The following is a 15729-nucleotide window of genomic DNA, read 5'->3' as shown; positions in this document are numbered from 1 at the left end:
TACAAAGCAGTGTTTCTTTAATGGAGTCCATCAATAATGTTACTTCCCTGACGTTATTGTATTTAAAAGAGAGTAGCCATATTATCAATCCTCGACATGGGCAGAAATTACAGAGCTTTTTTTTCCTTCTTCCTCAAGTGCATCTTTAACAGACTTCGAATCAATGTGAAACAAATGTTTGGCAACACGCTAATGATATCAGTTCAGCTGGCTCCTGCGTCTCTGGAACAAACTCCTTCTCTCGCCACCGAGACAAACCCACAGCCAGTTTACATTCAGACGGGTGCGCTTGTTTTATATAAACAGACAGCCCTTGTGGCGGAGGGTTTGATTAGGAGGAGGCCCGCAAATCCCATTAAAAGTCTATTCGTCCCTCGCTCCGAGTTTTGTTTGAAGACAGGACGGGTAACAAGGGAGGAGGGAGGTGACTGGCAGTCTGTCCTTGTTGTTGTTGTTTCCGTGCCAATCTGTGTTTATGCAGCGACGGTTAAACACAGATACAACCCAGCAGCGACGAGACGATCTCTGCTCCTGATGTGAGAAGGAACCGAAGCCCAGTGGCTGCTGGGAGAACCCGACACGTACCACTGGACCCAAGACGTGTTTGTGATGGGAATTTTAATGAAACTACCTCCTCAATGTGATCCAGTCACTGTCTGTTATCAACACAGTCACATGTTGCTGTTGTTGTTGTGTATGTCCTGTAAGTTTGTCTGCAACCAAATGAGACGGCCTGTGTGTTTCATTTTACCGTCACCGTCAGCCTAACAGCTCCTTAGTCTTGGCTGCAACCTGTTTGTCGATGTCCACTGCCATGTTGTCGGCCATCAGCTGAATCTGTGAGGGCAGAGAGGAAGACCCTCTTTATTACAGCCCAACAATATAAATCAGTTAGCCGATAAAAATAAATATAACTATATTAGCCTTTCAAAGAAATATCAGTGTCTACAGTTATGTTTGCCAATATTAAAACCTTCTTACAGAATGAACCATGCAGAAAAGATTCTATGGAAAAGAGTTTTAAATATTTGGTTGCATTTGTTTTTTCTCTGTCATTATAGTTAATTATAGTTTTAGTTTATGGTTAAACTGTTAAAGATAATGACTCAATTATACTTTTTTGTTCAAGGTCCTGTACATTAAAAACGACATACACAGAATCAAGAGAGTAAATAAAAATGATAAATCTGTATTAAAATTTTAAAATATATTAATTATATTGAATTTATCATCAGACAACCACTTCATGCTTTAGTTATAATGTCACTTCTCAGTCTGAGCAATCAATTAAGAATATTTATGAAGCTCACTAATAATCACTGGTGTGTGACATCACTGTCTTTCTTTCGGTCTTGTACCTGTTTCTCTACGAGACGTATGGTGTCCTCCGAGTGTCCCTCCTTCGCCTTCTTCACCTGTGTGACAGCGTTGGATCGCACTCTCCTCAGTGAGTCTTTGGCCTTGTTGCTGAACTGCTTGGCGAGTTTAGTGAGGTTCTCTCTGTGTTCCCGCGTCACTCTGCAAAGTAGAAAGAGAACGATGGTAAAAAAAAAAAACAGAGACGGTAATGACCAATGGAACACACAAACTCATCCATGCTCTTTTTATGTTCCTATAAAACACAAAACACATAACGGGGGGGGGGGGGGTTGTAGGCAGTTTAATATTTTCCTTCTGACTCGTAGCAGAATAACAACAATCACTTTCCGAGGTCTTGGACCTGAGCTGAAACATCCATCATGCAGATAACTTTGCATTTGTTGATCATTTAGAAAATCCGACTTCCCATCTCACTCTCCCCCCTTTGTCCTCAATTGGCCTTTTTTCGCTGTTTTTTTTTTTTTTTGCCTTGGGGACTATTTGCAAACAATCCAAGTGCGGCGTCTATTTACCGCAAACAATGCAGCCTAATTACTGATTCCAGGGCCAATCAAGGAGCGCCTTCTCCTTGGAAATGCAAATGGGGGCTCGGAGCGTGCCGAGACTGATTGCAGGGGGAAAGCAGTCTGACTCTTGTGTCCCTCCTCTGCCAGACTAACACCTGCTGCTCCACGCGCACGCACATGCACGCGCGCACACACACACACACACACACATATATCATCTTAGGCCGCAATGTATTTATGCACATGTGTATATATGTAAAGAAAAATACTGTAAGAAAAATACTGTATAAACTGGGTGGTTTAGTGAGTGACGAATTGTTTTGTGTGAAGTTGTTTGACTTGGCAGACAGAAAAAGAAAGAGAGAGAGAGAGAGAGAGAGATCTACATAGAATGTGGAGTGTGACCCGACGCTCACATCAACACACCGGGGGTCTCTATACGTCTACAAGCAAAAGTTAATAAATCTGTCAATTACAGTTCTGCATACGGACGCTAAAGTATTTGTTAATGGAGTGAAATACAAAACCAGAGCCGAGAGCCGGTTTAGCTGTGATACTTCACATAATGTACAAATTATTTGATTGATTTATGATTAAATTAATTGTTTCAGAATCTCAAAAGTCATGTAAAATGCCTGTTACAGGTCAAAAGAGGCCAAACATGACCTGGACGACAGAGAATTTTCACAGACATAAAACTACAATGGACATTTTGACTGTTCAGCAATCGACAAATCTGGAAAAAGTAATTGTTTCACAACTAGCAGATGGTAAAATATACAATCAAAGATGTAAACGATTTAAAGAAAAAAAACAAGACGGAAAGGAATGAAAATGTTTTAGCCCTTGGGTGTGTGTGTGTGTGTGTGTGTGTGTGTGTGTGTGTGTGTGTGTGTGTGAGAGAGAAGGAGACTCACTTGGGAACGGGCACCTTGATGATTGTCCCGTCCACCTCTGGATTTAGATTCATTCCACTCTCTCTCAGGGCATGGGTGGCAGCCGCTGTAGCCTGGGGTTACACACACACACAGAGAGAGATGTATGAAAGTGTGCTTCGCTTTGAGCACTGGTGTGAATTGGAAAGCAGCACTGCAACTGCAGGTAGGGGCTCAGCTCCAGCTGGCAATAATTAAGGTGTTACACTGTGCATATAGTGTGTGTGTGTGTGTGTGTGTGTGTGTGTGTGTGTGTGTGTGTGTGTGTGTGTGTGTGTGTGTGTGTGTGTGTGTGTGTGTGTGTGTGTGTCTCAGGGGAAGCCCATGCAGTGTGGAAGTGCCTCGGGCCACTGTCAGCACTGGGCCCTGTGGGAGCGGACTGAGAGGTTGCAGGGCAGGGCACTGACTTCTGGTGACCTCACAGGAGAGTCTGCTTATGCTTGTGTATGATATATGGAGATATCATCTGAACACATGTGCAGCGCCTCTGTATGATTTTATTCACTTGAACGTAGAAACATTTTCGTGCGTGTGGTCAGCTCAGGATTAAATGTGGGGATGAAAGAGAGCAGGAGTCAATATATCTGGTGAAACATTGACGATGTGGTTTTTGGACTGGTATAAATGATGGAGGCTAATCAACAAGGATGATGGACAAACCTTAATACTTTAATTTTACTTCCACAGATTGATCAAACACTACAGTGTCTGAAAGTGTCAATTATGTTTTTTACTAAAGGATGATTCTTTCGAGGTCAGATTAACTTCAAATTTAGATTCCTTTCAAATCTGGAATCATTATATTTTCTGTGGTTTATGGTCGAGCTGCATAAAAATCACTACGTACATAAAATCTTGACACAGCGATGGTCACACATTTATCTACATTAGGGGAAAACCTTAAATTTTATGTTTCTGATCTATACGGAAAAAGTACATGTATTTTTAAACATTTTGGTTTTTATAAGTGAAGATAGTTTGGTTCATGATCGGCAGTGTTTCCGAACTTCCGAAAACAAAAATGCAGTGGCGTGGACGCAGCCTGGGCTTTAGTCAAGACTGTAAAACTGTAACTTTGGTCTAATCCATCACAAGAAATAAAAACATCTGCATGAAATTTCCTTCTTCGCTGTTGTCCAAAATATGTTCTCGAAAAACCTACACCACCTATCATCTTTATAAAGGAGATAATCAGAGGGAAATGAAAAGAAGGACATTGTGTTTCGTGAGGGAAGCGTGGACACTGTCTGCAGAGGCAGCTGATACGTGATATCTCAACACGAGATCAGACAAAGCTGCCGAGAGGTTCTGAAAGATGCTGGTGCATAGTCACACAATACTTTGATAATATTAACTCACTGATCTTCCTTTGTAATGTTATTTAAATGTTGATTCTCATTCGTTTGGCAGGCGCGCAGGCCGACAGGCAGGCGGAAATAGAAACTTTGCATGAGACTCAATGGTAATTATTAAAACAGCACTCACATATGTGAGACATAAAGACATTATCCTCTATATACAACACAATCCCCTGGCCCAGCGAACACTGCATTACAAGCAGAGAGCTGGAGTTAAACAGCGCACATGCACACACACAGGGGAGGAAGCCAGATCCTTTGAATAACTGAAGTCACACTCTTCAAACCAATCCTGCAACCACATGACAATTCCCTCAGCAGAGCTTTACAAAGTGTGCAAATGTGCAATGTGAGGAATACGAGCGGATCATTTCCACTTCTTCTTTTTTTTTTTTTACTCCGCTCTACCCTTCTCTCCTTTCTCGACAGCTCCCTCTGGCCTCTTCCGCTGGGGGAAAGAAATGGCAGCGAGATTAAAGGAATTTATTTGTGTGCATTAAATCAATTCATGGGAGTTTCTTTTCATTTGTTAAAATCATCCGGAGCGCAGGCCTCTGGTTGCTCTCTTTGAGTGTGGGGTGATAGATTCAGCCCATACCTATGTTTGATTGTTCTCAGCGTCGAATTTATCACCGCTTCCCCCCCCGTCCCACGTCCACGCCGGTGGTTACGGAAAACCGAGCGGAATTATTTTTGTCTGGAAAGGCCGAGCAGGTTCTGGTTAATATGTTAGAGAGGAAGAGAGATTAAGCTGAAGTTTCACATCAAACGCTGACGGCCCGGTTCAAAGCAAAGCAGAGCAGAGTGTGCGTGTGTGTGTGTGTGTGTGTGTGTGTGTGTGTTTGTGCGTGTGGGCGTGTGGGCATAAAAAAGTGAGTCCAGAAGAAAATAAAGTTTTATGGACAAAGCGGTGGGATGCTTTAACGTGCACACTCACACACATTCTATAACACATGCACCAAATTGCTCTTAGCTGTTGTTGGTTCCACTGCCCCTAATGGATCAGTGGAAAACAATGGCAGGCCTCTGGAGTGCATGGTAATGGATAGGCATCATTATAAGCCAGGGTAGAGTGTGTCATGTGTGTGTGCGTGTGTGTGTTGACACGTGTGTGGTCTGTGGTCGGCCTTTCAGGGAAGGAAACAGACTCACCGCTGGATCATTCAGCCTTGAACACTGGATTTCCTGATCTGAGACGCTAATAAACACTTAAGATTCACAGGTGATATTTGTACAAAGCAGAACAAAGAGCTGAAACCACAACGCTCAGTGTCACAAACATCGACAGCTTGAAAAACAGACGGAGGACAAAGACATTTGTAAGAGCGTTTTTTTTTTCTTTGTCGTAACCAACAGGTGGTTCTTTACAAGAACTAACTGCCTTTGAATGTCTGCTTAGAAAAGCTCGTTAATATCTTTGAATCCTTGAAAAGCTGCTGTTAATTTGTGGAGACACTAAAATCTGGAGCAGATTATGATATTGTGTAAGAACGGCTGATTGCTTGTCCATAATGTCTTCATCTTTTGTTTTTCCCCTCCTGTTTATTGGAGCTGTTTTTATTCATATCAGTGGCTCGTGGATTGGCTCTAGTGTCGACTGGTCCAGCTCCGGACTGAAATCTCTTGGATGGATCACCATGACGTTTAATACGGACATTCATGGTCCCCAGAGGAAGAAGTCCACTGACTCATTAAGTGATCCAATATCTTAATCTCTACTGGATGGATTGGGACAAGAACCCAATAGATATGGATTTCTGGGAGCCAATGCAGAAAGCAATATAAGGGAGTAAAAATACTGATATATGAGCTGAAATACACACAAAAAAAAAGGAATGATTCTTAAGATGTCATTATTCAAACTCTTATGACTAAGAAATGTAACTGAGGCTTGATATTTTTCATAAAATGTATTATAAATAACTACAAACACAAAGAAAACACAAAAACAACCAAATATATAGAACTTGAATTAAGAAAATAAACATTTATATGAATGCACATCTTTTCTACTTTGTTTATTCTGTGAAATTAGTTTTTATATCTGCAGACATAAACGCGGATACCGAAACATCTCATGGGCTCATATCGGCCGATGTTATCGACTAACTGGTAAATCAGTGAACCTCGGCCTCTCAAACAAGGCTCCATGTACTTGTATATTGGCTCAATAGCTCATGATATCAAAGGGAGTTAAGCCATCGCTCATTGACTGTGTGTAGATATATGATTGTATAATATTAAATGTTAAAAAGGCACATTTGGATTTTCCATACCAGCAGAGTCTGGCCACCGAAGCTCTGCTTTGCCCCCCCTGTGTGATATTTCTCTGGGGAGCTCTGATTAGCACAGCGTTATATCATCTACAAAAGGAAAAGAGAAAAACGAGTGAAAAAAGAAAAATAATCTATTCCTTTCTAACCTGGGGGTAAAATGAGGTCATTTCCTATTCTGTGACAACTCACACGCAGGCACAGCCACATCTCCGTGCATGCACACACAGAGTTTGGGTTCTTGTTGCTATCTTTCACCCCAGAACAAAGGGCTCCCCGAGTCATCAATCAATTAGCCTCTGAGACACAGTTGGAGGGAGAGAAGGAGGCAGGTCAGGTTTCATTTACACAGACTGATGTGAGATCTGAGTTCTGCTCTGGCTCACTTCTCCCTCAGTGAGGACCGGCTATCTGTCTGTGCTGGGGATTATTTTGATAAAGCTTTTAGTTACTGGGCGCTCGTCTGTGTGAGACAAACCAATACCAGTAGGGAGAATCGGTATTGGTCCGTGTGTGTGTGTGTGTGTGTGTGTGTGTGTGTGTGTGTGTGTGATCGTCTTACCTCAGGGAAGCTGCTCATGTTGACCATAATGAGCAGAGGTGATTTCATGGAGATCTGACCCAGCTGGTTGAGAGGAAACTTTCCATCTTGAGTCGTCACCACAATGTGATCCAGAGCTCCTACAAATGCAGATACGTGGAAATGATTATTTACTTTATTAATTTACCCACATTGACCGTTTAAGGAACAAAATCCGAGCAGACACTTTAACTGTGGATCTATAACATGCAGGTCAGCTTTAACGCCCAATATAGAACATTTCAGCATTTGTAAACTGTAGGAATAGATATTTTATTCGCTGTATTTTATGTATATTTGACTTTATTTAGATTCTAGATTCAAGATAAATTTAGTAGTTGCAGATAATGCTTAAATAATTTCTAATAATTCAAATCTCAACATCATATTGTTACCAGATTTGTTTTAATCTCAAGTATCAGAATCGGAATCGGCCCCAAAAATCAATCAATCAATCAAAAAAAAAACAATGGCCTGTGGTAGATGTACAGGCTGTTAAGAGTTTCCATGATATCGTCTCTTCTCTCTGTCGACACTGAGAGAAGCACAGGTAGGTTTGCCAACATGAGTCCGGTCCCTACCTCCCTCCATCACTCCCTTCATCTCCCCTGTCCGTCCCTCACTCCACCCATCCGCCCCTCTCCCTCTCCTCCATCTGGCTAACCTCAGACGCAGTTGTTTCCTTCTTCCCCAACTCTGCCTTACATCACTCGCTCCCTGCTTACCCAGTGGGGGCTGTGCTGCTGGTGGCTCTGTGTGTACGATTCTGGTTGAAGGGAAGCCAGTGGTATAATTCTCTCTACACAATCAGTTCATGACGTGAGGCAAGAAAAAAAAAAAACACACCGGTCAGAGATTAAACACAGAAGAAGAAATTAGAAATCAAAAGGTTGGTATGATGTGATGAAATGGATACCTATTATTTAAAGAGCCGCACCCCCGCTGAATCACTGACATACTGTCCGCCTGCCAATTATTCTGTCCCCCTCTTCTTCGACTTCAAACATCCCGTTTGTGTGCGGGTCTGAACCTGCCCGTCCCCTTGTCCATCTCGCAGCACGTCTCCATGTACACGCAGCCCCGCTCACGTCCATATCTGTGACCTTCTGCCTGTCCGTCTTTGTTACCCGCGGCTCGACAATGAGCACCTACACATCTGCTAGTACTTTCGGAGGGCAGACGGAGAGACAGCCATTTCTTTAACGATAAATATGGAGGGTGAGGAGGGGGCTGAGAGGAGGACTGCCTTAGAAGTATCTGCCAAATATCAGAAAGATTGTTCTTTGACAAAATATTTCATGTGATCTAACATTATGATTATAAATGACTATTAAAAATGATATATTAACATTTTCCTTTTGCTCTGAGAGAGATGTGTTGATTTGCGTTTCTGTCACTGGCACAGCATTAATCAGGCTGCATCATTTGTTCACTACATTTTGACACTGGGGTGACAGGTGGAGAGGACGGGTACCATTCTGTGATTGAAACATCCCCAGTTCAGTTTCCCCCCAGAGACCTTTAATGAAAGTCACCTCCCCTTCTCTCTCTCTCTCTCTCTCTCCCCTAATTTCCTATAACCTCTCTACTGAACCATCTTGGAAAAAAGGCAGATAAAAACATTGCTATATATAGTGCTCCTTTCTTATCAGGTGGTTATTGTGCATGTTTGTCTGTGCACATCTTAATTTAGGATCAAACATTAGTTTGATCAGTTGCTCAACACTGGCTTGATAATTGTGTCACTGTGAGCATGCTGATGTTAGCATTTAGCCCAAAGCGCTGCTGTGCACAACAAGCAACAACCTAACAGAGCCACTGGCATGGCTGTAGCCTCTTAGTTCGGTCAGACGTCTCATCCACAAAGAAGAGACCTTGCTATTGTGAGACCATTGTCCACAGGATAATCAAAAACTGTTTTCTACGGAAGGGTGGGAAATGGGCCGAGAGAGAACCCATAACATTTTGGCACAAATACGGAAAAAGGAGCAAATCAAGGAATTTGTTTTCATTTTCGTTAACATTGATTGGGCTTTTTATGCATGGATCTCTCCCATGACATGTGGCCTTAGCTCAAAGGCTTGTTTGAATTCAAGGGGACTCTTGAGCCTTGGCGTTCTGCTGATTCTAGTTCAGCTTTTGATGCATGAATAAAATGTATGATTATTAAGTTGTACAAGTTCTTATCTTCAACATTTAAGTCCTGTATATGCAGACAAGGTGTTTTTGTTACGTTTTTTCTGTAGTGGTGTTGTTAAAAGTCGAAGTCCACTCTGTTTTAAAGTATCCTTGGAAACAGAACAGGTTTCTGGGCCAGATCACCCATCTGTGGCTCACCACAATGTGCTGGTCATTGCACTGATCCCTTCTCTCTACATCTATATGTGACTTTGTGCTGTACGCCACACACAAACAAACACATGCAGTGTGCATTCACGGCAACACACAACAGTGCATACAGTCAAATCCACACACACACACACAAGCTTAATGAGAGCCAGATGAGAGGTTCATGGAACAAACACATACACTCGCACCAGACGCACACATATACACACACACACATTGAGACAACTGACGTCATTCCATTCCACCATCTCATCTCTCCTGTCAGCTCTAAGTCCTGCTGCCTCCCTGGATTACAGTGCAGCTGGACGGATGAGAGGGGGATGCACAGAGCGGAGGAGAGCAGTGAGGGATACACAGATGGAGGGAGAAGACAGGGAGGATGACAGGATGTAGGGACGGACGCAAGAATGGCGAGAGACACAGGGGCAGGAGAACAGAAGAGATGGAGAGAGTGAAGGAGGGAACTCTGAAAATTCTTGAACTTTTGTTCACAGGGCAAAAGTTTCCATGTGGATCAATAAGAAATTTAAAATTCAAAAGGTATGAAGCATCACAAGCAGAAGCCAAAATATAAATCTGGGAATTATTGGAAAAACAAGAGAGGAGTAAGTACAAGAGGGATAAAGGGAGGGGCTGAAGATACAAAAATGACTCAGAGCAATAGCTGTTGAATGATTAAGTGTTGTTTGAAAAAAGATCAAGATGAAAACTGGACAGATGAAGAAATAGGGAAGTGAAACAATTGAAGTTGAGAGTTAAACCATAAAAATCTAGTTTGTGTTTGTGCTCTTGTTGCCTGTATGTTGTGTAAAACCAAGCGGCTGCACACAAAGAGCAACTCCAGCGTCAGAGAGAGTGAAACTTCAGCTGAGGAGGAAAAGAACAAGAAACGTTCAGTTTTGAAGTCTGATTCCAGCGGCTGCCTCCTCCCACGAGAGCTTCCATTATACACCCCACCTCCAACTCCCCCACAGCCCGACTCCCATTTGTTAGAACCCAGAGGCAAAGGGCCATGACCTGGATGTAGTTGGGGGGAAACTAGGGTCAAGGTGAGGTCACACAGGGCTCCACCTCGCTCTGAGCCTTTGGGTGCGATTTGTCAGGTAGATTCAAAAAGGAAGGTTTACTCACTTATGTCCTGAAGCATGTGGTGTTGGGTTTAAAGGGAAAATCTACTCTGCACAGTACGTGATACACATTAAATATTAAACTGCACCTTTAAAGTAACACTTAATTCAGGCATTGTACAGTTCATGCATGTGCACCTTGTTCATTGTGATGTTTGGTATTCACTTCTTAAATTCTTCTTAAGATCTTGTAAAGTAGCTCTAGAAGTAATCTCTACAAACAGATTCTGCATGTGAATGCAAGGGTTCTGGTTTCAGTTTCTCGATTGACCAATTAGGTTGAACAGAAGAACATAAGACGGAGCCTTGGCCCGGATATCTGCCGTCTACACTGGAACCCCCCCCAAAATATTGCCTGTTGCCCCCCCAACTTTGTGCTCTGAGATTGCTCCATGTGTGACCTCAGCACTCAACTTTCTCCATCAAGTTTTGAAGCTGCTTTGAGGTGTTTCACGGCTGAGCATGATCTCATGGATGCTTGCAGTCCATCCAGAATAACAATATGGGGGCAGAGGATGTAACAACCAGTTCACAGAGAGAAGAATGGAGGCTAAAGGGCCTGTTTGTAGAGATGTAACTGAAAAATATTTGGATAAAACAGATTCAAACAAAGGTTTCACTCGAGGCAAACATTTTATAAATCCGGTCTGAGCTGCGGAGTCCAGGAGGCCCTGCAGAGACATACCTTTGAATGTAGGAAATGTTTATGGAAAATAGATAAAAAATTACTTTTCTCATGAGGCTACAGTCAGGAGGACTGGAGGATTACTGAGACTCAACCGGCTGCAGAATAAACCCATTTATCACAGAGACATAGCATGTGGCTGTATGTGAGATCATATTCTGTTGTCCTTGCGACTTTTTCTTCTTTGACAGTTAACTAGTAATTGGAGATGACAAGTTGAGTAATTAAATTAGCGATTTAATTTTTGATTATACATATTTAATTATTCTGCCATTTATTTCCACTTCATGTTTCATCAAATGTCAACTTGGCACAATTGGAGAGTTATTTATATGTCACCTTTTACGTTGATTTTGTCTTTTATAAGTTGACGTTTCAGTGTATTTGAGGAGACGCACACAGAAAACAAGGAACAGGAAAAGAAGCAGAGAGATGAACTAAATACCTGGAGAGGTTCGGATGCTGAGGTTGCGTGTGAAGTCGTCTTTGAGCGCATTGAGAACAGCTGACATGTCCGCCTTCACCTCATCCAGACTGATGATGTCTTCCACCAGAGCTGAATTAATATTCACCTTCGCCGACTGGCCCTTTGCCTTGGCTTGGAAGATGAGAGGGAGAGAAGGACTGAGGGATGAGGATTAAGATAAATAATGTCTAATCAAGTAACTCTCATTCAGAGGTTGCACGAATGTGGAGTCCAGTGTTTGTAATCTCCTCACTGACCTTTTGCCTTTTTGGTGGCGTAGAGTCTGGTGCATGCAGCAGGGTAACCGGTGATGTCGGGGCACCGCGGCGCCGCACTGACCCTGGATGCTGCCGCCAGAGGAGACCTGAGCTGTCGAACCAGGGACTGACTCAGCAGAGGTCTCAGCCGGCTCAGATGATTCAGAGCCATGACTACGAGAGAAGAAACAGAAACACGAGTGCTACTGGGTCCAAAGCAACATCATTTAGTTCTGAATTACATATAATCAGAGGTTATTCACGGATCACACAAATCTGTTGTAATGTCAGTTGTAATATCATCAAAATGAAGTAGTAACTCATATCAGCCAGTAAAAGGTAGGCCTACATCTTACTACTGACTTTTAGTGCCATGCTCTCCTATAGGTGATGAGAATCATTATTAGAAACAGCAGCTGGTTTTGTGGTTTACAAACCTTAAACATGGTAAGAAACATTTCCCATTGGATATTTATGCAATTTATCAAATTTGTCATAGTACATATCACAATATCTTTACAGTGGAGAGTATGTCCTCCTGTGACGAACAAAATAGTCTGCACTGAACAAATCTGTTACTTTCTTAATAAATCAATTTAAAATTGTCAAGACTATAAAATCTCAGAGTTTCTTAAAGCCCATTGTGACGTCTTCAAATGTTGTCATACAATTTAATATGCTTATTTTGTAAGCAAGAGATGAACAAAAACTGGAACTGAGCAGCTGCAACTTGGGAATGTTTGGCATTCTTGATTGATGGATAAATTGACTTTTAAATGAGAGATTTGTTGATCAACTAATTGATTAATTGAGTTCCACCGATTGGATCGTGGACTGCACCTCAAAGCTGATTTTATCTGACTATATAAAGCAGAGTGGAGGAAAAGACGCCCTCATGAAGCCAATCGTACATCCACAGGCTCCAGTACAACAGGAAAAATTAGTCACCCTGTTCTTACTCTATCCTGCATGGCATTCCTGAGGGGGAACCTCCCATCTCACAAACTGCCTCTTGGAGTGTGAACCGTGTTACTGAGCCTCAGCGCACACACACACACAAGTGCAGACCAACTCCGAGATATCGAAGCCCAGAGACACAAACACACGCTAAAGCCCGTCTTTCACAGTCAGTGGCTGTGAACAGCTCGCGGTGCAATGCAGCCTGACTGACACCCTCCATTGTGCGGTGTGTATTTATGACTGTAAACTCGGAGCTGCGAGGAGAAACAAACCATGGTGCAGGAGTAAAAACTATTTGGTCCCACATGAGAGGAGCTTTCACAGATGCATCATGGTTCTGAGATGCTTTTTTTCTGGGAGGTGATGAAGATTAGGAATTAATTCTCAGGTTTGAGTTAAAAAAAATGTAACACAAAATGGATCAGAGACTAAAAAACTGACGGTTTATCTAACAGGCTTTAATTAATTAATTAATAATTAATCTTACTCTTTACATCTTTATAAATGTAAAGAGTAAATGTATTAAAATTTTCTACAAATTTATGTATTTCAGTGTGTCAGAAGTTATCCAGATGTTTCACAAAGTCTGATTACATGATTTCAGTCTAGTTTTTCTTCAAATATTCTTGATTTTTAAAAGCAAGTAAAGACTTCTCATCACCCGTTATTCACCCAGTGCTCTCCAGTGATATTTTTTAGGAGTCCGCCGAAACCTCTTAAGAATTCTATTTTCAACAAGTTTTATGTGTTTGCTGATTTTCCCTAGAATAAACACATTCTGAGGTTTTTAATCAAACATATATCACAATCAGCCTTAAATAACCCATCATAATAGCTGTAAACAATACTGATCTTGGTTTCCTCAACTAGCCACGACTAGTTCCCACTGTTAGTCCTGGGTTACTTCAACGAATTCCAAACATATTCCACTGGCAATATTTAGGCGAGACCGTGCACCACCAGCTTCAACACAAACCCACAACAGGCACCCGTGGCTGGCAGGTTTCCTGTCACGCCGATATGATTTGGTGAGCTGCGGCAGAGCAGATAGGCCGAGATGTGGGACAGTGACAGATCTCTTTGCAGGGGAAGTGGAGCAGAAAAAGTGAAGCGCAGGTGTTCGGTGGGATACTGTCGCCTCACATCCTGTACATTTCACACACGGCAGCAGCTGCAGACACACGCCTGCTTCTTGCAGCAGCAGAAGAAGCCAGCTGGTGAGCCCGCATGATCTCACCTCCGTACCTTTTACCGTTTGAGCAGAAAATAATAATGAGGCGGAGGATCTGACGGTGCTCTGCCTCATCAGATAAACAGCTCCCACTGTGGCAGCGACAACTGATTATTTCAAATATCACTCTCACGTCTCTCTTTCTCTTTTTGTTCGAGTGATTCAAGCGTTAAATGACATGGACCCCTGATACATCTCTGAGCTTCTCTCTTTCCACTCCTGGATGCTCCTCCTCAGGTCCTCTGACCAGCCCATCCCTCGGACCAGGTTAAGGGCCAATGAAGTGTTCCTCCTCCAAAGAAACATGTGTTTTCTCAAGCTTTTGATTGTCCTTAGGTTGTTTTTATTCACTTTTTTTGCTTTTATTTCTATTCAAATTTATTTCATTTGCATGTGACTTGATATTTTAATTGTAAAGCACTTTCAGTCAACTCGGGTTATTGTAAATGTGCCTTATAGATAAACTTGACTTGACTTGATGAATTCTTTAGTCTATTAATTGTTAAAAAATGCTGATCATTACTTCCTGAAGCCCAAGGTGACATCTTCACATTGTATTTCTGTTTGGTTACTGTTCTAATATACCAAATATATTCATGTTACAATGCTTCCGATTAAAAAGGACACTTGTTCTTACATTTTGAAACCTTTAAAATTAGTTAACGATTGATCATTTGAATAATATTGGAGAAGTTATTGAAGTCTGCTACAGTTCAGTGGTGATGGAACTTCACAAAGCATTGAACCACAGCCAGGTACATCACGTTTCGGGGGGTTCCCTGGAAACATTTCTGGTGTCGGTTTCACTATTTGCAGCACGTTTCTGTATTTGCACATGTTGTGATATTTGCATGTGTTTTCTTAATTTACAGTGCGTTGACCTCTCTCGGCCACCGTAGATTTCTATCAAAAAGCAGAAAACTGAAAATGACTTATTATGATTTATTTATAATCTTATCTTTCACTGAGGGAAGCCTCACACGTGATAGAGGCAAACTGAGCAGATATGAGAATATAATCCAACGTGGGAAGGTTTCATTGTTTCATTCATTTTTATAAATGTCATTCAGTCCTGCAGGTGACACGAGGTTGGTGCAGAGCTTTGTTTTCTCATTTCAAACGAGAGTAAACAACAACATTGCAAAGCAGATACAACATGAGTTAGAAAAACTCACGCGTCACCACGTGAAGCTGCAGCTCCTGACACTTTAATACACAGTCTGTGGTCCTGACACTAAATGAAAGCCCAGGGGTGTGAAGGTCGGTGTTGTGCACATGCAGAGGACAGAAACTGACGTAAACCGAGTAAACGTCACTGCTAAACACGGATCCAACGTCCATTTACGTAAATAACATCCTTCTAATGGATATAAACACTAAAACGAGACTTACTTTCAGGTGCAACGTGTTTTCAGAGGCTTGTGAGCTGCTGACAGACACTCATCGGGGGGGAAGCCACATTTGACATCTACAGCATCATCATGCGCCGCGGTTTACCCACATCCGGGTGTGGGTTTGATACACTACACGGGTACGCCGAGTGAGCGGGGTTTCACTCCGAGGCGGGGAGCCACCACACCCGGAGACACTCAGCGAAGAGAGGGGGTGTTGGGGTGAACAAA

At 42.3% G+C, this 15729-nt stretch overlaps 1 protein-coding gene across 5 annotated transcripts; it reads right to left on the bottom strand.

Annotated features, from left to right (window-relative positions):
• Positions 1-15637, bottom strand: mrrf (mitochondrial ribosome recycling factor). 5 transcript variants are annotated; one of them, XR_004615601.1, is made up of 9 exons: positions 15500-15637; positions 11917-12090; positions 11639-11791; positions 7015-7133; positions 2804-2895; positions 1359-1518; positions 736-837; positions 677-702; positions 1-623 (listed from the first exon to the last, which is right to left on the bottom strand). XR_004615601.1 is itself a non-coding variant. In XM_034601915.1 (8 exons), exons 2-7 carry the CDS (start codon positions 12086-12088, stop codon positions 760-762), a joined length of 774 nt encoding a protein of 257 aa, XP_034457806.1. In that variant the 5' UTR covers positions 12089-12090; positions 15500-15637; the 3' UTR covers positions 1-702; positions 736-759. The 5 variants fall into 5 exon arrangements, 2 of the variants coding, with proteins under 2 accessions (XP_034457806.1, XP_034457805.1); XR_004615599.1 differs by having other exon boundaries at positions 677-837; XR_004615600.1 differs by having other exon boundaries at positions 1-620; positions 677-837.
• Positions 15638-15729: the final 92 nt, after the last annotated feature.

Source organism: Hippoglossus hippoglossus, chromosome 12 (genome assembly GCF_009819705.1).
Source record: "Hippoglossus hippoglossus isolate fHipHip1 chromosome 12, fHipHip1.pri, whole genome shotgun sequence".
NCBI lineage: Eukaryota > Metazoa > Chordata > Actinopteri > Pleuronectiformes > Pleuronectidae > Hippoglossus > Hippoglossus hippoglossus.
The sequence above is the reverse complement of the archived record's forward strand: the minus strand, read 5'-3'. Positions and strand labels throughout refer to the sequence as shown.

Excerpts from the sequence above, each read along its gene's own strand:
- mrrf (XM_034601914.1), bottom strand. The coding sequence starts at position 12,088 with ATGGCTCTGAATCATCTGAGCCGGCTGAGACCTCTGCTGAGTCAGTCC. Across the intron at positions 7,134-11,638 it reads CAGCATCCGAACCTCTCCAG|GAGCTCTGGATCACATTGTG; the intron begins GTATTTAGTTCA and ends CTGCATTTGTAG. Across the intron at positions 1,519-2,803 it reads ATCAAGGTGCCCGTTCCCAA|AGTGACGCGGGAACACAGAG; the intron begins GTGAGTCTCCTT and ends TCTACTTTGCAG.